This window comes from Sturnus vulgaris, chromosome 2 (genome assembly GCF_052056855.1).
Source record: "Sturnus vulgaris isolate bStuVul1 chromosome 2, bStuVul1.hap1, whole genome shotgun sequence".
NCBI lineage: Eukaryota > Metazoa > Chordata > Aves > Passeriformes > Sturnidae > Sturnus > Sturnus vulgaris.
This window is the reverse complement of record NC_142244.1, coordinates 41,905,651-41,928,867: the sequence shown is the minus strand read 5'-3', so window position 1 is coordinate 41,928,867 and position 23,217 is coordinate 41,905,651. Positions and strand designations below refer to the sequence as shown.

Genomic DNA, 23,217 nt, shown 5'->3' with positions numbered 1-23,217 from the left:
CCTTATGTGCCTCCTGTGTGAGGAGACAAGCTGGGTGAATCACCTACAGGCAACAAACTCAACCTCCTTCTGGCTGTGTTGACCCTGCAGAGTTCCTGTTCAGCCACAGGCAAGGGTGGACTACTCTGACTCTAACCTTACCTGCAGCTCTCATTCATCACCCTGACCAGGGAGAAATCACCTTGCTAGGAAAAGCTCACTGGCTGTGACACAGTGTTGCAGCAAACACAAGCTAATATAGAGGAAGTGCAGCTTTCCCACAATTCATTCAACAGGCAAGTTGGCTTTATTATTTTTCAACTGTATATACAGGTAATCTGGGCCTTCTATACATTCCATTAATAGGAAATTCTTTAAATTATTAACATAATAAATAACATTTAATCAGCTGTGCAAGTCAGAGCACAAACTTAATTGCACTACTAGCAAAGCTGATAGCTCATCAAAGCACATACTTCAAGTTAAAAGCAAGATGCCAGGACCAAATGGCACGATTGAGGCACTTGCAGTTTAAAACACTTGTAGTTTCTCTTACTCCTTTACCACCCAGGGCTGTCAGCTAGAGACAGGGTATTACCCCCTACCCTACAGCTTCTTCCTAAGGCAGGATTGCTGTATAAAAATTTCACTTGATCATTAAACAATGTAATTCATAAGTTACTTTGCCCCTTTTCTGAGCACTCAAACATCCACTGCCACTGATGCTGACAAATGCAGCATAGCAGAACAAGAACCAGGGATGCCTTTTGAAGAGAGCCCCACAGAACAGAAGGGGTTTACCTGTTCTCCCTCAGACACTCCCAGAGATGGAGTCATTGCAGCTGTAGACAGAACAGAACTGACAAATGCCCTCAACAGCCAGGGCTGCAGCACTGTTTTCACACAAGCTGCAAGAGACCTCCCAGATCAAGAGCATGAAATGGCACTGGCACATCACACACACACCAACCCACGTAAATGTGCAGTGCTTGGTGTGCCTGGAACAATGCAGAGGGACTGCTGGAACCATAACATAGGGAACTGGGGGAGCCCTATTGTTAAGATTCACTGGCAATGTACCTTGAAAATGGAACGTGATTTGAGCTAGACCATAATATGTACAATCAAATGCAAGGATGGAAAAACAAGAGCCGGTAAGCCTGTATTTCAAAAGTGTGCTTAGTCTACAGTAGTCTCTCCCACACATCAAGAAAGGCAGCTGCTTTAGATCCAGAATGTAATATGGCCAGGATGGTTCAAGAACATCTGCAGAAAGAAGATTCAGTAGTCCCAGCTGATATCATCTTTCTGTAGTGAAGTCTGTATGGTCTGCATGTCCCTCAGCAACTGAAGATTTTTCCGACTCTTCTCTCCAGGCTTCACTTTGATGGGACCAGCATTCTTTCCTTTTGTGGTTATTGTAGTGGTTACTTTAACCTCACTGACAGGGAACCTGCTGTCCTTTATTTGTTTAGCAGAAGTCTTTCTGGACTTGCATTCTCTCTTAAGTCTCTCTAGCTGAAAGAGAAGCCCAAAGAAAAACATTAAGAAGTGATCTTGTTTCAGTTTTACGTTCAGTAATTCTTCCAATCAGCTGAAATATCCCAACACTTATCTCACCCAGGTAAGCAAATGGTTGTTTCCACGGCACACTGAACAAGAAATAATTTATTTTCCTTACAAAGCATTGTTGTATTTACATCTTTAGAGCTGTGTTTACCTTACAGTGATCTACCACCTCTCTAAAAACTGAAAAGTTCATTATGGGGGAACATTGCCATCAGGAATGTAATATAAATGCAGATGAAAAAAGTTGATTTATCACTGTTACCATCCAGTGATTAAAAAAGAACACAAAAACAAAGGTTTTTACATACACACTACTAATTTTAATAGCTAGTCACTGTCAGATGTAGCTTTGAAAGAATACCAGAGCTCTGCTGTGGTGAAAAGGTGTATCCACAACAGCTCTGTAAAATCACAGCACATGAGTCTCAGTACACCCCAGCAAAGACTGAATGGGGAACTGGACAGTCTGAGGTTCAGACACATTCATACACCCAAACCACAACATGGGTGGCTTCTACAGCTCCCCTCTCTGCAGGTGGTGGTGCTCCTTCCTCCTAGCTGACAGCATGCAACATTTTTCCTAAGCCCCAGCTCCTAAAACTTTTGCCAACAGCAAATACAGCATCATTACTGCTGGGAACTATAGCACATCTGCTTCTCTGCAGCAGTTCCTCTGAAGACCATATCAAAAGTGAGAGATGTTTCTAACAGCAAGCATTTCACAGGTTCATTCTGGATGTCAGGTCTCAGCATGTGTTTTGTGCATAAGTTACATCAGGTGAGGGTGAATTGTGGTTTGTATGAACTGAACCAGATTAAACACATGGGGTTAAGCTCTTTGAAAGAAATTCACTAAAATTAATGAAGACAAAAGAAAACAGGGAATCAATATGTTTTATAGCTTTGAATGAAAAGGCTACACTATCCAAAACATTCTGAAAGTTATAAGCAAAACAGGTATTTTGAGTCTTAAAAAATGCAAATCAAAACATAAATAGGTCCTTTACTCCAAGTAAAGTTCAACAATGCTCAAGGGACAAGAAGTGTGTAAAATGCAATGTCAGAACAGATGTGAAAGCTCTGTCCAGGACAGGGTGAAGAGTGGGAACAAGATTGACAGAAAGTTTGTTTCTGCAAAAATACTGGGATAGATGGAGGTATGCAGACTAACTTTGGGACATCAAAGGTAAAATAAGATTAGTTATTTCTGTTTTATGCAATTGCTGCTAGATTAGGATATAACATCAAAAAACCCTGCTTAAGTCAGCAACTCTACATGAGCATGAACACAGGCAAAAGAAACTCACCTTCAAACGATGCCTCTGAACTTTGCCGATTTGGTCTGCCTTTGCTTCCATCTTGCCCACCAGTGCCTCAAGTTCCCTCTCCAGATCTTCCCTCACTGCAACAGTTGGGGCTTCCTGGATGAGCTTTGACAGCTGCTGGTGATCACTAGCACACAATTCAGACAGAACAAGGCTTGCATCAGGCTCCATTGGCTTCTACATCTTGTACCCAGTTCAGAAATAACACTTCTAGGAAATCGTAGCATCAGCAGCCAGACATGTTCAATACACATAACAAACCGTAAGAACAGTTATGCTGGTTTGCAGCATTATTACAGTAGCACATCATGGTGGCAGGCTGCTGCAACACTGAGTCTCAATAATCTAAGCGGCTTCCAACTTCAAAACGTATATTCAAAATGACCAAACAACCCCCTGAGAGCTTGAGCTCAGCACTCATCCAGTTAATATTTTGTGTATCTGTACCTACTGCAGCTGTGCAGTACAGTAACAATTCGTGTTCTGTTAACCAGGACAAGCAAAACACACAGCAAAGCTGTCCTTTAATGGACTATTTGTCCAGATCCTGCTTTTGGCTAGGATAGAGTTTTCATTTTTAGTAGCTGCTACATTGCTGCGTTTTGGATTCAGTACAAAAATAATGTTGGTAACACTGATGTTTTCATTGTTGCTCAGCAGTACTTACCCTAAGCCAAGGGCTTTTCAGTGTCTCCTGCTATGCCAGTGAGCAGGGGCACAAGAAGGAGGGACAGGGAGATATCTGGGATAGCCAAAGGGATATTCCATACCATAGAACATCATGCCCAGTATATGAACTAGGGGGAGTTAGCCATGAGGGGGCAATTGCTGCTGGGAACAGGCATCAGTCAGCATGTGGTGAACAACTGTACTGTGCACCACATGCCTTTTTACCTTGGATTTTATCTCTCTCCCTTTTTCATTGCTATTATCATTACATTGTACCTTATTTCAGTTACTAGCCTGTCCTTTGGGTTTTTCCTTTTCCCGATTTCCCTCCCCATCCCACCAGAGCAGAGGGGTGGGAAAGCAGCTGCATGGTGCTTAGCTGCCAGCTGGGGTTAAACCAAGACAGTATTTTCTGCTACCCAACGTGGGCCATGAGGGGTTAATGACAGGCCTGACCAGGGTGTGTGAAGACAACTCTTTTCTAGGCATCGTTGTATTGGTTTAGTAGTGGCTGGTGGCAATGCTGGTTTATGGTGCCACGGAATCCCTGGCCACGAAATTCCTGGGGGAATGGGTGTCCTCCGCGCGCTGCGGGAGCCACCTACCGGGGAATCGGTGCAATTACACCCTCCTCCTTCCCCGCTCGGCCAGCCATAGAGCGCACACGGTCCCCACGCCTTCCTTCTGCTCCAGGCTAATTGCAACAGCCTTTGAGAACTCGCAGTACCCCACTGGAGTTAAACCAGCGTGGTCCCAGAGCTAGGATCCAGCATGGTGCTGAATGGGGCTCAGATCAGGGGAGGATTTGTGTCTGGGGGGGGATAGAGTTGCTGGTTAAGCCACAACAGAGTAAGCTACCTTCTGCACAAAAGACAGGATATAGAGGGTACACACCACAGGGAATCCCGAGTTTCACCTGTGGGACCACAGGGAGAATATGAAGGGGGATGGAAAACCTATAAAGCAACTCCAGAGGCGCAGGTGCATGAATTGCAGGAAAAAAAACAAGCACAAGTAGGAATTCTTGAAGGAAAGTTGCTGCTTAATTCTTCAGTGGACAGTTCCCAGACAGAGTGGCAGGGCTGATCTTATTCCTGATCCTATGGAAAGGAATTCTAGTTCTTTTTTACAGGAAATGGAGCATCTTAGGACCAGTATTAGAGAAGCCCTGTCTCCAGTCAGGTGCAGGAGAGGGACAACCAGGTTTACTGGACTGCGTGGATCAGATGGGCACATCAGCCCCATGGGAGTACAAGGCTTTAGCAGTGTACCCTAATGCCATCAAGTTGTACAGGGACAATACTCATTTGTATTTCTGGAGTGACAGGAGCATCCCAACAGCTGATGGTCTTGGAGGCTGAAACCAGCCTGACAAAATGACTGGCAAAAGCATCCCACTGTGACTGGCCCTGAGGCTCTGTACACTCTTGGCAGAAACTGTCTCGGGCAAGGGAATTTTAAGGACTCCAAAGGGTGCTGGTGAGCTTTCCACATAACTGCCTTGGATACAAAGAAGTTAAGCATCTGTCTACCCTGCTTTGTCTCTCAGAGGACCCTTCTGATGTGGGGCTGCTGAAGGTGAAAGAACAAGAGGTGATAGAACGATTAGGGTTAGAAGGGACCTTAAAAACCACTGAGCTCCAAACTCACTAACATAGGCAGGACACTTTCAACTACAACAGGCTGCCCACAGCTCCATCCAACCTTACCTTGAATGTTTCCAGTAATGGACATCTACACCTTCCCTGACACCCTGTTCCTGTGCCTCACTATCCTCACAGTAAACAATTTCTTCCTAATACCTAAGCTAGGTCTGTTCTCTTTCAGTTTAAAGCCATTACCCCCATGCAAACACTACACACTCTTGCCAGCTCTCTTTTAGCCTCCTTTGAGCCCTGAAAGGCCACAATGAGGTCTCCTTGTAGCCCTCTCCATGCTGAACAACCCCAGCTCTCAGCCTGTCTTCAAAGGAGAGGTGCTCCTTCTGATTGTCTTTGTTGGCCTCCTCTGGACTCACTCAAGCAGGCCCCACATCCTTCCTATGTTGTGGGTTCCAGAGCTGGATGCAGCACTGCAGGTGGGGTCTCTGCTCACAGAGCAGAGGGGCAGAATCCCCTCCCTCCCCTGCTGCCCACACGGCTTTGGATGCAGCCCAGGACACGTTTGGCTTTCTGGGCTGTGAGTGCACATGGCTGGGTCATGTCCAGCCTCTCACCCACCAGCACCCTCAAGTCACTTCAGCCATTCAGCTGTCCACCTACCACTTTTTCATGCCCTACAAGACTCTTACAACAGTCCAAAGTCATGGACTAAATTAACTCAATGGACTAGTAAAGGGATAGTCCATAGACTACAGGAATGATATCTGTGTGTACCTACATCAAAAGATTGGAAAGGTGACGATGGTTAACTGGGACATACCAGAAAAGTGTGGGGCTTGGGCAGGATGTAAATGGTGCAGTATATGGGGTCAATACTGCCCATCCCAGCACAGGGGAGGGATGGCTGTGGGGGTGTGTGAGTGGCAGCAGGGTCCTGTGCTGGCTGGGTCCACACCACAACAGTTCACTGTATGGGGCTGTGACCACACTTCTCCCTTACCTCTTCTGAAATTAATACTGCTGCACATAAGCACAGGTCTGGTGTCCAGACTGTTTAGCAGAGCCTCTGACTGCAAGAAGAATTAACAGCCTCTGCAGTCAGCAAGACAAAGATTACATTCTAGAGATTTCCCAAACTAAGAACTTTCTCAGGCAGAACCTTCCAAGTTCAAGGCAACAAGGCAAAAATATTAAACATCTGCATTCATAATCTGCAGAAGAAAATATACTACACTCACAAACTCATCTGTCCAAATTCATCCTGTAAAGTGAGCAACACTTCTGAAAGCTCTTCCTGAGACGAGGACGAGTCGACCAGCAGGGATGGCCTTCTGCTGCTTTTGCTGGCAGGACGACTAGTACTGGTGGGTTTTGCTAGCAGAGTGTCGTTTACCACATGTTTGTTACACAAAGCTTTCGTGTGATGTTTCATCAGGTGTAGCACGTGTTGCACGTTGGCAGCAACCGAATGACTGGGACTGGTAGACTGAAAGAAAAAGAGACTTCTTTTATCAACAACTCAGTAATACTGGAGAGCATTTAAAAAACAGTGACACTTTTGTCTTGCTGACAAGAATGTGATTTTTGTTTGAATTAATATACACTAACAAGAACATCTTGTAAAGCAGCAGGCTCTTCTTTGGAAATACCAGTTCGGCTATTTGTCAATATCCAGCAAGTATTTCAAAGACAATATGTATGAAAAGTGTCAAAGAAAATTAGATCATCTGACCACTGGGTGTCAGGAGTGCACCAAGCCAAAGTCCCTTAAGGAGCTGCAGCAACTGAGCTCTAAGCTTTGGAATTAATCAGCTCACCTTCCCAGCCACAAAGGGTACATCACCCAGACACAATCTGTAATGGGGCTGCACAGTGGGATGTCTTACAAGAGAGCGCTTCTGGAAAGAAAGAAGAGACGAGTATTTAGCAAAAATTGTACTAGAGCAAACCCACTTTCCCTCTACTGCTCCCTGATCACATGCACACAACCTTATTTAACTCTTCAGTAATTGCCTCTCTCTTCCCATATCTTACCTTCTCTGGTTGCTTTGCTTTTTTCCTGGGTTGTCTTGCTTTTGGAGAAAGCAGTGGTGATGCTGCTTGAATCAGTAGTCTGTTAGTTTCCAGGCCTGTCTGAAGCTATAATTGAGAGAATAAGGGGAGTTACTGAAATTATATTAATAAATAATCAGAGACAAGCAGAGAACTGCAAGAATTGTTAAAACAAGCTCTCCAGAAGCAAGGAGAGCTTGCTTCAGGAGAAGCAAGCTTGCAGCAAGGAGAGCTGCAAATTTTTAGGGTATTTTTGCAGTCTAGTGTCAACTTAAACATTAAATACTTCCTCTGTTAACACTACTCCTCAGTAATCCTAGTAAATTAGAGAATTAGCCTTAGTCCATTAGTCCCATGCAGGCAAGTGCCAAAACATCAGCTGTGCTTTACACTTGGCAAGGTATTGGGGAGCTCAAGCCACCCAACCATGATCAATCGATCCCATGACATATAGCTGCTAGCTATATAACTACTCCTTCTGTTCCATTAAATTTGACAGTAAAAACCCTCCAAACAAACAAACAAAAAAAACTAACCACCAAACCATCTATTGAAAGAGTTAAGGTCAGAACTCCCTGTCGGCAGTGAGAATCTTAACACACTTTGCTGTTCAAGAGGAAGATATGGCATGGCTTTAGAAATCATGTCCTGAAGACTCATTCACAGCATAACTTTTCATTATTAATTTGAGATATTCCTTTCCCCATCAGACCAAACTCATGGCCAAGGTTAATGTTAGAGCCTAACACATAACCTCCATAATTCTCCAGCATGCAATGAATGGTTAACAAACACCACACTTCCAGGTTAGATGTGCCAACATCCTTAAGGGCTCATAATCAGGAGTATGTTCCCTTTTTTTTTGCTTCCTTCTACAATATTTTAATTACAATTATGAACAAGGGAGCCCATTTGTTGACTTTGATACATTGAGAGGTTCCCGTGCATACTCAATTATGGATTAGTCTGAATTTCTACTCCTCTTTTTCAACTTTTAGTAAAGAAATCAAAGCTTCAGTGCATATGCGGTGATAGAAGAAGGTTTTCAAAAAAGCTCAGAAGTTCAGAACATTTGGTACCTCAAGAAGGAGGAAAAACAAAATAGAAAAAAAAATACTAAACCCAGGATTTCACTATTCTGTGAGGCATACGGGGGACACTTTCAGTAAGCTTAGCTGAAAAATTGAAAAAACGGAAGAGCTAATTACAGTGCATACCAGTACAAAAGAAATTTCCTGTTGGTTACCTCAGCTGCTTTTTCCTGAATAAGCTTCCTTGCATGTTCTTCCTCATGAAGCTTCTGTTCCAGCTCTTTCATTTTTTTCTAGTCAAAGTTGAATTAAAATAATAGTGTTACTAATGAAACATTTTTTTCTTCCTGAAGAAAAAGTAAGTCTTCCTACAATACTACAATATTAGCAAAAACTGTGTTACAGCAAACCCACTTTCCCTTTACTTTGTAGTAAAAGAGGCAACCTGCTCCCTGATCACATGCACACAACCTTATTTAACTCACATTTTTGCACAAAACTGAGTTCATCTTATGACTTAAGGATAAATGAAGACTTGAGCATTAGCATGACTGCTGATGCTTTGCCTGTATAGGCATAAATACAGCAGTCAAAAGCTTATGCTTAACATTTAAATTGATTTTTCTATTCTTACTTTCACAATTGGTATCTGAAGTGAAGTCACAGCCAAATACACACAGAGCAATACACAAGGCTCTTTCTCTTCAGTTGTAAAAACACCCTATACAGTAGGTTGCTTTGTGTTCATTATCCTCCAAGATTCTGTACTACAAAAGAGCTAACAAAGACATGTCATTATAAGGCAAGAGATGACTTGCTTTATTTAGACCACTAATGGCATTTTTGCTAAAATCTGTAGCTTACACTCTTACAAGAAAAGAATTTTTGAACATCTAGCCACCTCTTCCTAATAAAGAAGAGGGAGGAAAGGTTGTATGATACCCCTGAGATACCCTTAAATCAAAGTGAAATAATTTCATCTTTTATCACAAAAGCATGTAAGAACTCTGTTGAAACTTTTTCAAATGAAAAGGTTAAGGGGAAAGCACACATATCTTTGTAAACCTCCAACAAGTATGAAAACATTGTTTAAACAAGATACATTGAAATTCCCAATGTGAAAGTTACCAAATAACTTTCTGGCTTTATACAGCAGTGAAAGAACAATCCAGAGCTCCAGTACCCAAAACAATTTCCCTTCTCTTCCCCCAAAAACTGATAATTCACAGAGCTACTAATCAAACTTGAGGCAGAAAAGCATGCTATACAGAGTGACAGGTGTATTTGTACACTTGTTTGTTTATAAACCCACTACATTGAGGTACTAAATATTTCAGTTCTGCTTTACTTAAGCATTAACTGCAAGAATAATATAACGAGCTGTTATACAAAGGTGTTAAAAGGCAAAAGCCTGGATAAACATTGAAGACAAAGGCACTATATAAAGGAACCAACCTTTTCTTTTGAATGAAAGAATCGTTCTGATGGTATTTTTTTTCATTCAAAACAAAGATATTCCAGGTAACTTAAAATCAACTTCTGCCCTTTAGTAATTGGCACAACCCTTGATATCCATGCGGTCAATCTCAAAGACCTTTTATTAACCTCTTAAGTCTGAAAGAATTTTTAGTATGAAAATATTGAGGAAAATATTGTTTAAACTAAAGATTGACACAAAGCTAGGCCAAAGCTTTTATTCTGAAATGAATGAGTATTCCCTCAAGCACCTGTTCAGCTGCAGTATGAAGCTCAAACTACACAGCAAGTACATATCTTACTGCATCATCTGTGAAAGACCCTGTTAGAAATTATATACCCAACTTAGATTCCCTAAATTTTTTTTTCTTGTTTATAGAAGAAGGTATTATGCAGATTACTGGAATGTCACTGAGAGAGAGGGCACAGAGCCAAGCAAACAGACCCTGCCCAGCAGTGCTGCCCATCATGTATGACAGCACTGCAATCAGCAGCAAGCAGACTGCAGGTCAGCACCAGGCTGTCTGAACGTCCACTCAGTCACCAGGAGCCACTGCAAAAAACTTTAATGACAAAACAGAATATTTCAATGTTTATTTCTGACCTGTTTTCTAATGGAAAATGAATTTCATGCAACCACCTACTCATAGAATCCCAGAATCATAGGATGGTTTAGGCTGAAAGGGACCTTTAAAGGTCACCTAAGTCCCAGGGACACTTTCCACCAAACCAGGTGGATGCCTAGAGCCTTGTCCAAACTCATCTTGAATGTTTCCAGGAATAGGGCAGATTGTCAGTGGACAATCTGTCCCAGCGTTTTGCCCACCCCACAGAATTAGGGGAGGGTGGAGGGGTGTAGTTTTAAGTCTCATTGTTAGCATTAAGATCAATTACTATGAACTACAGTTGTTGAAAATGTCAACCACACACACATTCAAATTCTGGCCATCTGGCTACACACAAGGCCACAGCCCAAACTGCACTGTTAGGGAACAGTCACATTTCTTTACTCCATCTTCAGACACAGACATGTTCAGATCTTCTCAGTCAACTGTCCAGAGAGTGCACTGCAGGACTACAGTTGAAATAAAGATGTTTCAAAAGCATTTCCAGGGTAAATTCTCCACATAAATAGGAATCTCAGCATTTCCTTTTCACAGCCACTACTGACATTAGTGCATTACTTGAAGACAATATTTACAGGGCCAGGCAGTGGCTCTGGGGAGATTAAATGCTCTCAGTAAATCCCCCACACAACTAGTGCTCTGGCAGTGTCTGAACTCAGAGGCAGATACATCACTGCTCACTCACGAGTCACATCTCACCACTTCCCATCCATTTTAGCACATTATGTATGAAACAGTCTCTTATTTCTTTCTTCAAATTCAACTCGAAAACATTTCTACAATCTTGCCAAAATTACAGCAGAGATCAAAGAGGGAACAGATGCAATGCTTCTGAGTAGAGAGTGCAGCCACTCTTTGAAGATATTCAGGTAATACCTATCACACAGATGCTCACATATGAACGTAGCTTATAACCACAGAGGCAGGCAGACCTGTCAACCAGAAAATGGCTCATGACTTCATAATGACCATAAGAAAAATGACTTCTCATTACAGCTAAATCCAGATTTATTTCAAGTCCTAGAATTTCTTCAAAATTGTGTGAATTTAACATCCAATTCCTCTAAAACATATTTAATTGTGACAGCTACTAATTCCTAAAGAATCAAAGACCTCTGGTTTGATCCAGAAAAGAAAACAAAAAGAACCACAAGGCTGAAATTATTTTCACTGTCCAGGCAAACAATCCAGTCCCACCAAACTTCAGCTACGACCAGTCAAAAGCTTGGTAAAAGCCTTTCAGAGGGAATGCCCATTGCTGAATGGGTTATTTCAACTCTAACCCTGGAGGAAACTACAGCTACTTTCAGAGTGCAAGACCCAGGAGACTCCTATTTTTCTTTGCAAGTTTTTTACCTTAGTAAACAATGCAACCACTTGTAGTCTACAATTGCAGCTCACCACAACAGGGTGTCAAGATCTTAAAAAGCTTGTTGCAGCTGCTTTGGCTCGGGGACTTGCAAGAATAGTTGTAGAATCTAAGTGTCCTGCAGCAAGCCAGGCAGCTAAAGGTTTACTACCAAACATCTCCTTATGTACTTCTGGAGGAACAACCATCTACTTCACCTCCTGAGGTAAGGGCTGGTGTGCAGGGTGGCAAGCCTACGATTTTGGTAGAATCTAGAGCTGCTATCCACAATACCACAATCTAATCATGTACTATCTGCTCCTTTTGGGCGAACAGGGGAAGAAATTTGCAGAAGGAAGCCTCTCCCTGGTTAAGGTCTCTGCAGTTTCCAGGCTTGGGAGACTTATGGTCTCTTACAGCAGCAGAGAGAGGTATGTGGATAGGACATCAGAGGCCAACACCACAAAGGGCACACAGAAATGTATGGGGTTTGTGTGGTAAGGCACTGGTAGGTAGCCATGGGGCTTCCTTCTCTGAGGAGCTGCCAGGAACTTCCCCATGTCAGCAGAACCAATGCCAACAGAGCCAATGCCAGCTGGCTCTAAGACAGACCCACTGCTGGCCAAGGCTGAGCCCAACAGCAATGGTGGTAGCACCTCTGGGATCACAGACTTAAGGCGGGGAAAAAAAACCTGCTGGGGAATGGTAGCCAGAAGCAAGGAGTGAGAATATGTGAAAGCAGAAGCCTTGCAGACCCTAAGGTCAACAAGGGAGGGGGAGAAGCACTCCAGGTGCCAGAGCAGAGATTGCCCTACAGCCCATGGTGAGAATGAGTTTTATTTCTCACCACAAAATTATAAAAATTATGAAAATTCAAGGGTGAACCCACCATAACAGAACATGACCAAACACAGTTCAGTTTGCAGAAGCTACTTATTCAGAGTCCTGAAAAGGCAGACTGTCTCAAACCCACAAGGAGTCAGTCAGTTCTAGAGGCCTTGCAACACGAGGCCACAGAAGTCTGCACACAAAATAACTAATAATAACTGTTTCTTAATAAGGAGGGCTAAAAGAAAAAAAAATACATCAAATTCATACAAGTCAGGGTGAATCTGGATAATAACAGAATATAACTCCTAGCATTCAGTAGCATGGAAAGCAAGTCAAGATCTTAGGAATGGCCGCAATCTTACAATGCCTAGGCATCAACTCAGCACAAAAGAGGAACACCAACAGACTGTTAAGGCATAATAAAACTACAACTCTTGCAGTGTATAGTGACCCAAAGCCTGCCTGGACTTTCATCAATAACTTCAAGTTTTCATAATGTCTCAGTTTAAAATTAAGTTTAGTTGCTGTCTTACTCTAAAAGCACCAAGTTTTGCTCAGCTCTGTTACTGACATATAGTTATGAAGTACAGATGACAAGAAACAACACAAATCTGATATAGTAGCCAAGAAAATAACAGACCTCTGCTATGGACTGCATTGCAGTAAGTCTGCTATACTCCTTTTCCAGTATATCCAGCTTTTCCAATTTAGACTGAACATGCGATTGGTCAAGAAGCCGATCTCTCTCCAAGGAGCCCTTGAAGGGAGAAGTGAAAAGGAAAACCATTATAAGCACAAGAAAACAAGACCATCTGTAGTAATCCTTGTGTCTGGAGCAAAAAGTCCAGAGAACTACTACTTCCTCTGTGCAATTTTAGATGGTGCCACAATCAGGGAACAAACTGCATCACTGGTCCACCAGTGTTGGGGAACCAGACATTTAACCACATCTGAGAGAGGATTCTGCAGTCTTTCCTTCCTCCCAACATAAAACATTAAAAAAAAATTATGCAGAAATTAGAAATAGTTTTCTTGATTATTTTCCCTTCAATAAATATTTAAGAGACTGAAATAGAATAGCCACAGAGACCAATGAACAGACAGCTCTAGGTGACTCATATGCCTATAAAACAGAATTCAAGGTCATTTTAGATATAGGCCAAATCCCAATCACTGATGATGGGAAATGGAAATTTTACTGCTATTTCTACAGAATCAGTATTTCAGGCCAATTTAGCAAGAGTAGTGCTAGTAAAAAAAAAAAAAATCCCCAAAGGCCTGAAGACTGTAAACACAAAAGGGAGGTTTTTTTTCCCAGTGGCACACAGGTATAACACTGGAGGATAAGGATGAGCTACTGCAGTAAGCCAATCATGCAGAAGCAAACAATTCATATTAATACCTGAGCTTGCTATTGCCTTAGAAACAGGTGCACAAAGAAAATACCAGGGTCGTGAGAGACTAGGAAATTTAAGTAGGGAAGCTATCCATACCTAAGTATGTGAAGGCCAGTTGAAGTAGACATCTACACTTAAAGGTATTAAAATTACAGTAACTATGAAAAATCATTACATAATTAATGACTTTTATGATTTAACCCTGAGATAGTTTTGGGAACAGACCTGTTTTCCCAAGAGATGTGACTTCTCGCTTTCTGCATGCTGGATCATTTTTCTCATGTAGCCCAGCTGTTTCTCTAGAAGGCTGCATCGAGACTCAGCAGCTGCCAGCTGAGAAGACAGTTCTGAAGATAACAGAAGGCAGAAAGTAGAAATCATGCATTGCTCGTTCCTGGGATTTTTTTGTTTGTTTGTTTTCAGGACAGTTTCAAAACAAACAAGAAAAGGACCTATGTAAGAAACTTAGATATTACGCCTAATGAACTTTATTATGCATAAAAATCCCTAAAACGAAGAATATCTTAATTATTTCTTTGTAACTCTCCATGTCATTGCAAATTAAAAGATGTTGAACAAAGTAAATTAAAATTGGTTATGCATTGATAGGAATTAAGTTTCATCCACACCAATGTTCTATAGTATCTATATATGATTTGCAAACAACCTTGATTTTTCTTTGACACTTCAGTCTTGTCATGTTCTTTGTGTTGCATTTGTTCACTCAGTACTTTTTTATAGTCTGCTGTTTCCCTGCTGAGGTGCTTTACATTCTCCTCCGCCTGAAACCGTTCCAACTCCAGTCGATGAATTTTTTCCTGGAGATTCTTCAGAGCAGAAAATATTGCTGCAATTGAAGAAGAAGCTTTTGTTAGATTCCATTAAATCACCACTTCAAGACAACACTGAACTTGAAACGTTATTATAAAAGCATGTTAGGTAAGAAGGTCAGAGTGTTCCTCACCAGCATCCAAGAGTCCTTCCAGGAATTAAGACCTGTTTCCCTTTAAATCATAACTGATTCTAAAACTAGTCTCAAACAAATAGATGCCCTTCGTGCACACCCTTCACCTGACACATCTGGGAAAGATACAACTATTTCCCAGAACAAGGCATATAAATATTGTGTCGATTAAGAACAAACAGTGTATCCTCTGACCCTTTATCAAAAGGAAATGAAAAGTCACAACTAGATAGTTAAAACAGTGGCAATTCTCCATATTAGTATTATTCCTACCACAACAAATACACAAACACAGTGTTCCCATGAATGGCCACACAGCATAGTTAAGGTTAACTATGAAAAGGGCTATAAAAGTGCATATAAATAAAAGGACTTCCCTATTAATTCTTCTAGTTTTGCACTTGTGTTCCCCTCCTCCGCCTAAAAACATACATCTCCTTTGTCCTGAACCATTTTTCCTCTCAGCTCCATTCCCAGCTTTAGCAGTTTCTAAACAAAGCCTTTCTATATTCTTCACCACAAAAAGAAAAGCAGTCGTAATAGAACTCACATCACCTAGCAATTAAACCATCTGCTGGTAATCTGATGTATTATGTCTCTTACCTGTGCTATTTAATTCTGTAAAGGGAACCATAACCATAAGCTCTTTCCCCCATACAGTGCTGCTGAGGTTAAACATGAGAATATCTGTACACACAGCTCATATAGCAGACTAATCTGCAAGGTCACATTAGCCCACTCCTTTGTGCTTAAATCCACTCCAGAGAAAGAATGTACCTGTAATATAGCATGCTTAAGCACTAGAAGAGTTGGGACTGCATATTGGTTTGTGCATCAGATAACCCAAAAAATAAAAAAATAAATTAATCAAATCTTGAAATGAATGAGAGTACACATCAATGTATCACATCAACGCAAACCTGTTAAGTACGTAAAGCAGCAACAGCAGTCACAGTTAAGAGGAAGTTATTGATAATTTGGCCATATTTGCAGTATCAGAATCACCAATTACACCCTCTTTATTTACATTACCGTTCCTAGGATTCAGTTGAAATGGGCATAGCTGAAACAATAAACAATTTGTTACTATTATTGTTAAAAGCTACATTGAAATCTCTGTATATGCACAATAATGACTAAAAAAATACAGCAAGGAAGCAACTCAAGCAGTGAACAGAAAAAGGTGAAACCCAACAGGCTAAGTATCATTCAGTCACTCCTGTTAGAGTATTAAAACCAACTGTGTATGCTGACACACATATACAACACAAAGACATTAAACCCATAATAAATAGAAGTTACTGTACTCAATTCCAGGATTTTTCAATAAGTTTTATTTAATATGGGGAACGAGAGGAGCAATAAGGACCCTCAAAAGCAATCAAATCAATCCTACCATTTGAAACTAATTCCCATATCCTTAAATTTACTAAAATATACACTCCAGAATATTTCCGCATTTTTAAAAGCTAAGCAAAAAGAGAAATATAATGAATCATCCACGTATTGGACTCAATTTTCAGTACATATTCACATTCACTTGCACTTCATTTAAACATTTTTTGAAAATATAAACATTTGCTAGTTTTTAAAAAGGGATATAATTTATCTGATTGTCTTCTACCAACCATCCTTATTTCAGAGTTGGCAGTCACCATTAGAAAAAAAATTGCCAAGTGAAAACTTGGAAGTCAAAATGTTATTGAAGTCAAAATGTTATTGCTAATGCAACATGCAGCACACTCTACAAAAATACACCTGCATCAGTAATTCATAAGGAAGCTCTTTCCTGCACTTTCAATTTTTCATCTGTAAAGATTGTTTTAGTTTTGTGTCAACAGCACTCTCAAAACTGATGGCCTTGAGAGCATATATGGCATTTTAAATAGCACTGCAAGAACTGAGATTTCATCTTCCAGGTCATTAACACACAAGTCCCTAGTAACTCAGACATGAATTGAATTGTGTTATTGGAACAGGGACTTGAGGCTATCATCCTGATTTTTTACTTAGTTTGGGTAATATTAGGATTCATCCTAAATATTTCTCACTTTTCTCCATATAAGGAAAAAAATATCAAGTAGTTCATACCTTTAAGCCTCCATGCCACTCCAGTCTTAAAGGGAGCATTTCTGCAACGACCCTGAGCCAAAGAGCTCTTCAAAGGATCAGTCCTGCTCTGGTCTCCCAACTCCTCATGATGCACCCTGTATGTACCCCAAGGCAGCTCTGAAGTAAGTCTCACTACATGACAACCTAATTCACTAAAACAACAGAAAAACTAGCCAAGAATAGGTTTTTTGTTCATGTCCAGTCATGCAAGACAGATCTGTTTATACAGAGATGAACATCAGGACCAGAGTGGGAAAGGAGGGAGAAGGAACAGCATAGAAAAAGGAAGAATAAATGGGAGTAAAATTGCCTCCCCCTTTTTGGTGTTGTGAGCTCTCAGTTCAGTACTTTGCTGAAACCTTCTCTGCATCCTTTAAGGCTCCACTGATACAATAAATACTCAACACACCCTTCGTCCATGACAAGCCTTCCAATTTTAACAGGACCAAAACTCTTCCTTTGCTCCAAACCATTCTGGGGACTAAAGTCTCCTTATTTCTAACTCAGCTATCAACTGAGGAGAGGAAAGGTTGAGGGAGAGGAAGACTAAGGAAGGGACAAAGAAAACACGTCAGTACAATTTCACAAAGTACTCAGACAATTTTACAATTCTCTACTACCAAAGAGGAGCATCTTTCTCCATCTGTAAGATGACTTTTATCATCAGATGTCCTTTGGAAAGAGACGTGCCAAGGACTTACAAAACAGGTGACCTGGATATCACTGGGAATTGATAAAAGGATAAAAAGACTGCAACCTTCGTAGATGTGGAAGCATTTTACCACGATTTGGAAAGATGTAAGAAAACAACTTTGCTGAACTATTACCTCTGCTGTTGCTTTCAGGATATGGAATAACTGGTTTCCATGACGAACGCTGCAAATCTGAATTAATAAATGGCTTGTGCTTTGGATATTCTATAAATGAAGCTGAAGAGAGCCCATCTGTGGCTGATGCAGAGTTATGAGTTCTGTGCAGATCATCCTGAAAACAAAATAAAGCTGTTATTCATCACATTTGTTTCTTTGTCAAAACAACAAAAATAAAGTAAGATTCTATCAAATGATACGTAGAGGTACTTCTACAGGAGACTCATAGCTCAAAAGCGGTACTTCCTTCTTTATGGCCTTAGGATGTAGCATTTTTACATCCAACTCTCCATCCATTAAAAACAGTAGCAAACAGAAGAATGTATTTCCCATACTACTTTCTGATTTACGCTTTTGTTTTCCATTTACTTGTACTGTCTACTGCTTATTGGGAGAAGGCAATTCACAATCAGTTGGAAAACAACCACCTTAATTACCGGTTACATTTACTGCACATGAGATGCTGCATTAAGGTGGCCAAACCTGATAAGGCACACCCAGGACCATGGCTCTACACTCCCTGATGTAACACAAGAGCTCACTGACTGCACATGAAGCACAGGACACATTGCACCTGGAAAGAGGAGGTGAGAGTCCCAATCCTTCTAACTCCACTCGCTCCAATTCACCCTCCTTATCTTTCCTTTAGCAGATGGAACTTCACAAGACACATCCAGATAACTTTATGCTACACCTGATTAGTGGTATGAGCACAACACAGCAAGGAAAGTACCCCTGCCTCTAAGCAGTAATGTACTCTTAAATCAGCTTCAGATTCTTCTGAAAAATGTGGCTATAGAGATCATGGGAGTCTGCTGGGAATTTTGCAAACCAATTTTGCAAACACCTGGTGTGCTTTGGATGTTGCAATGAACTGTAAGGACCACCTAGCCGGGAAGATACTCTTCTAAATAGGGGAGACATGGCAGAATAGGGTATTTATGGTTTCAAATCAAAAACTGTCTACCTGGCCTAAGCTTTACAACCTGTATACACAAATTAAATAAAATACTTATTTTTAACTTCTCTCAACTGCACCCATCACTACACAATCTGAAGGCAACCTAAGAGAGGTGGGCTGCAAGCAGATGCAAAGCTCCCATAGCTTCCCCGTTCATCAATAAGTAAAATGAGCAATTGCTGATCTTGGCAGGGTGTTTTTACACTTTTCATATCTATCAGTGGGAGCATATAATGACCAAAATTAAAATACTAATATTAATTATCTCATAGCAAATTACACAACAGCCCAAAATACATTACAAGGAGCCAAATATGGGGGAAAAAAATTAAGAATTTTTTTAAGCTATTTAAAGTCCATACACAGCTGACTTCCTTTAATAAGCATTCTTCCTACAGTGATTCATTGTGTGCAAGAAAATTTGGACCCTAACTACTCTGAGTGTATCAATTGGTGTTTCTAAGCACAGTTTTATGACTGCTTTGCAGTTTGCATTTTTAACATTTTCCTACACAACATAATGGCTTTTCTCAAAATAACTGCATTTGCACACACATTTGTTACCACAGAAAGTAAATTAAAACACTAATCCCTAATTATGAATATTTTAATAAAACTATTTTGAATAAGTGTCTTATGTATATAAACACTGTTTTACACCCAGCAGCCTCACAAGTCTAACCAGAACACGTGGCTCCATCTGATCGAAAGCCTGTAACATCAAAAATGCCATCAGCATTACAGGATAAAGCATCGATGAGCAAAGAATACTAAGACCAAATGATGGAGTAAAAGTGAACCAAGCAAAGCACAGCACTTCTGCAGCAGCAGTACAGAAATAGCAACATAAGCCTCAGCAACCCAAACAGCAACTATCAATTCAAATATCAGTGTCCTGTCTGCTATTGATTCAAACTAAAGGTACCCCGTGAAACAGTCAAAAGAAAAAGGGGGATCAGGCTGAACCCAAAGTAGGGTTGACAGCATCACAATCCTTCTAGATGTCACTATCCTCTTTAATGTCTTCACAGGTAAAGTCTTGTCTGAGAATTAAGAATAACTACATAAAAATAGCAAAGTAAAGAAATTCTTCTGTTTTTTTTTCCCTGACATTAGTAACATTTTTCTAGCCAACAGCAGACTACTGAAAGAAAAAGCTGGTATACTCAAAACCCTGGAGCACCAAAGTCACATAAAGCAAAGCAAATTGAGGCTTTTGACTAGTTACACATCTTCTAAATTCCACCTGGATGGAGGAAATAGGCACTCATTTAAATAGTCAGTAATAGTAACTTGTAATAATAATTTGAATAGTCAGTACAGGTATCAGCTTCAAATAGCTACTGAAAAAACTTGTGCTGGAATATCATTTATTACATAGGCAATCATTCTTTTTTTCAGTCTAAATAATAATTTGCTACCATGTATATTTTTCTCATCTATTTTTAAGCAAAAGAGTGGCTTATATTCCGTTTCATAAATAGTGACTTTAAATAATTTGACTGAATACTTTGGGAAAGTTTATGAAACAGCTTCACAAAGCTCAAACATCACAGCAATTGTCTGCTCTTTTCCCTTATCTCTAAGGTCATTAAAAACCATTTAAATTTGTTTCTGCTCTTGGAAAGTCTCACAGGGAGTATCATGCTCTGATGCTCAAGAAAATTGCGAAAAACAAAAAACAAACAAACAGGGAACTCCACATAATTTGTTTTGAATCTCAGCTAGATCACGTTTGCTAACTGCATCTCCTCTCTTTCAGGATACTCCTCATAGTCTTTCCTTCCTTAAGCCACACTAAAGCCTCCAAGTAGTAAATGAAGAAGCTTAAGTGGAGCCAAGGAGACAAGTGCACCCTATTGCATAACAGTGAGCTGCGCATATTTTATCTCCATAGGTGAGAACATTGCCTTCCAAAATGCTTGGCTTTCACCGCTGCCTACTCAAGCAGAAAGAAGGGAATATAAAAAACACAGACCAGAGATAATGCATCACCAGCACACAGGGACCTCCCAAAGCTCTTAAAGGCTGAATACAGCAGGGGGGAAAAAAGACACAAACTCGTACAGGAAGTTTTTTTAAAAGGGATCAAATTAAAATGGGTGCTATTGCAAGTTCTCATCTGGGTGCTCACAACCAAAAAAGAAAGAGAAAAAAAGAATGATAGCTGGCAATGCTTTAAGTGGCCTTTGTTTTTAAAGCCAAGTGCAAACAAAAAAAGCAAGCAAACACAGGAAAATTATGTAGGGAATGAGGAAAAAAAAGTCAAAATAATGAGATACTGAATGTAGGGATTATAAAACATCTAAGTATCCAGTTATTCAAGCTTTCATAGTCATTTCAGAAAGACAATCTCAATTAGCAGCCTACCCTCCCTCCTTACTGCAGTACTAGGAAAACGGGGAAGGAAGGACAGCCCCTATCACTGACAGGCCAAGTTAAGTGCTGGATGTGCCTCCTTGATATAGACTGAACCAGGAGCACTCTACGTTTCTAGAACATCTCTAGTTAAAAACAAACATTAAAAAAGTTAACTTAGTTAAGCAATTACATCAAATGGGGAGGAAAAAATGTTGGCACAATACAGTAATTTTTGACAACTATCTGCTGTAGAGTGCCAGATGTATTAAAAGCAACTACTTTCAAAGTTCGGAAAAATATAAAGTTAGGGTTTATTTCTTTTTTTGAACACGTACAGAAAGTCTACAGTGGGCAACCTTTTTCCCCAAAGGTTTTCTTTGGCTAACTAAATTGATTAAGCAACCTACATTTAACTACTGAAGACTAAAAGGAGTCTTCTGACATCTTACTCCAGGCACGCTAGAAACAATTCCAATCAGGAAAGAGACAGGAGTCGTCAAATTCCTCTTGCTGGCCCAGATGTGAGTATGGGAGTACACTGCAGGGCAGGAGACACACAAGAGAGAACCCCAAGATGGGTGCACACCACGCAGCCAGTGAGATCCCAAACCATGAATCCCCATAGGGGTGACCTCGCACTTCGTGCAGACCATCGGGCTGCAGCCTTTTCACCACCTCTGCTCCTCCAAAGCACATGTAAGACACAGTTTCTCACACGAAAAAAAAAGCCAAAACAAGGAAAAGCAATTAAAAAGACAAAACGACAAAGTTACAAACAGCACGCCAAAACTTCCAACAAGAACCCCAGCTGGGAATCTGTCTGAGGTGTCAACCTGGTGGAGGCAGCCAGCCTCCGTCCACAGAGCTCAGCACAGGCTCGCTCCTCGTGTCACCTGCACCAGGTGAGCCACGTGTCCCGCCGCTCCTCCACACCCAGCGCCCGGGGAGCAATGCGGACACGGAAATTCTGGTCCCCGGCGTGTACGTGGTTACCCGGCCCAATCCACCAGGTGCTCCACACACGCCTAAGGGCACAGAGATCTACTAAAGCTAGACCTCGGCTGAAGGCAGCGATTACATCGGACAAAGAAGAGAAACAACCAGACGTGCAATCCACCGCCAGCCCTGCAGTGGGAACTCCGTGCTCGCCCGGCTGCCCCAGCACGGCACAGACAGCGTTTGACTGAGCCCCGGAACAGGTGTCTCCACCACCCCAGGGTATTTCTGAGAACAAACCAAAGTCAACACTTTATTCCCACTCGCTTACAAACAGGTACCGACACTGGTATGGGGGCAGCAAAAGGGCTGGTTTCAATAGCAGAATATCTTTTTTTTTTCCTGTCTCTTTAGAAAGCACGTGTGCACGCATCACGGGTTTATACGTACATACTAACATACATATATACAGGCACATATATGCACGCACATACATATATATGTATATATACACACGTAAGTACATATACACACATAAACGCCTATAGACCTGTAGATTCACACATACGCGCGCACATATATATACATATTACATATAAACATATATAATATAGATATACACACATACATATCATTTAACAGACAAGCCAGCTTCCACAGCCTGTACCGTTCCGGGCACGCTGGTGGCCGGCAAGCCGCCAGCCCGGCACTGCCCGGCCGCTACTCCTCGGATTTCACAAGCCTCCCGCCCGTCCAGCCCCTCATTGCGGGGCCGCCCGCCGTGCCTCACCGTGTGCTGATGGCCGCACGGAGCCGCTGCCGTCGCCATGTCGGCCCTAAGTGAGCCCGCTCCGGCCCATGTCACTTTAAGGCATGGCACCCGCGCGGCAGCTCGCCTGACTGCCAACCCAGCCTGCCAATGAGAAGGGAGGATGGGGTGTAGGTCCCGCCCCATCCTCCTCCCAGGATTGAGTGGCACGGCACATACCCAATAAAAGTAGAGCGGGGGCGCCGCTCAGCCAATCGAGAGGGAGGAGCGGTGGGCGGGCCCCTGAAGCCAGGCGCGCGGGCGGGGGGCGGTGCGTGGGCACGCGCGGAGGGAGGAGGGCG

At 41.6% G+C, this 23,217-nt stretch overlaps 1 protein-coding gene across 1 annotated transcript; it reads right to left on the bottom strand.

The window, feature by feature from the left end:
* Positions 1-261: 261 nt before the first annotated feature.
* On the bottom strand, positions 262-23,020 carry CEP57 (centrosomal protein 57). Its single transcript, XM_014877496.2, has 11 exons — positions 22,898-23,020; positions 17,808-17,964; positions 14,572-14,751; positions 14,130-14,251; positions 13,148-13,264; positions 8,442-8,519; positions 7,178-7,282; positions 6,961-7,041; positions 6,382-6,629; positions 2,856-3,000; positions 262-1,497 (listed from the first exon to the last, which is right to left on the bottom strand). The coding sequence occupies exons 1-11, from the start codon at positions 22,934-22,936 to the stop codon at positions 1,261-1,263; spliced, it is 1,509 nt and encodes a 502-aa protein (XP_014732982.2). The 5' UTR covers positions 22,937-23,020; the 3' UTR covers positions 262-1,260.
* Positions 23,021-23,217: the final 197 nt, after the last annotated feature.

What these genes read in the sequence shown, in the direction of transcription:
- CEP57 (XM_014877496.2), bottom strand. Translation starts at nt 22,936, where the DNA reads ATGGCGACGGCAGCGGCTCCGTGCGGCCATCAGCACACG. An exon ending in GAATTTGGACAGATGAGTTT is followed by an intron (nt 3,001 to 6,381) that starts GTGAGTGTAGTA and finishes ATTGTGTGCTAG; the next exon opens with TGATCACCAGCAGCTGTCAA. An exon ending in TTCAGAGGCATCGTTTGAAG is followed by an intron (nt 1,498 to 2,855) that starts GTGAGTTTCTTT and finishes CTTCTCTTTCAG; the next exon opens with CTAGAGAGACTTAAGAGAGA.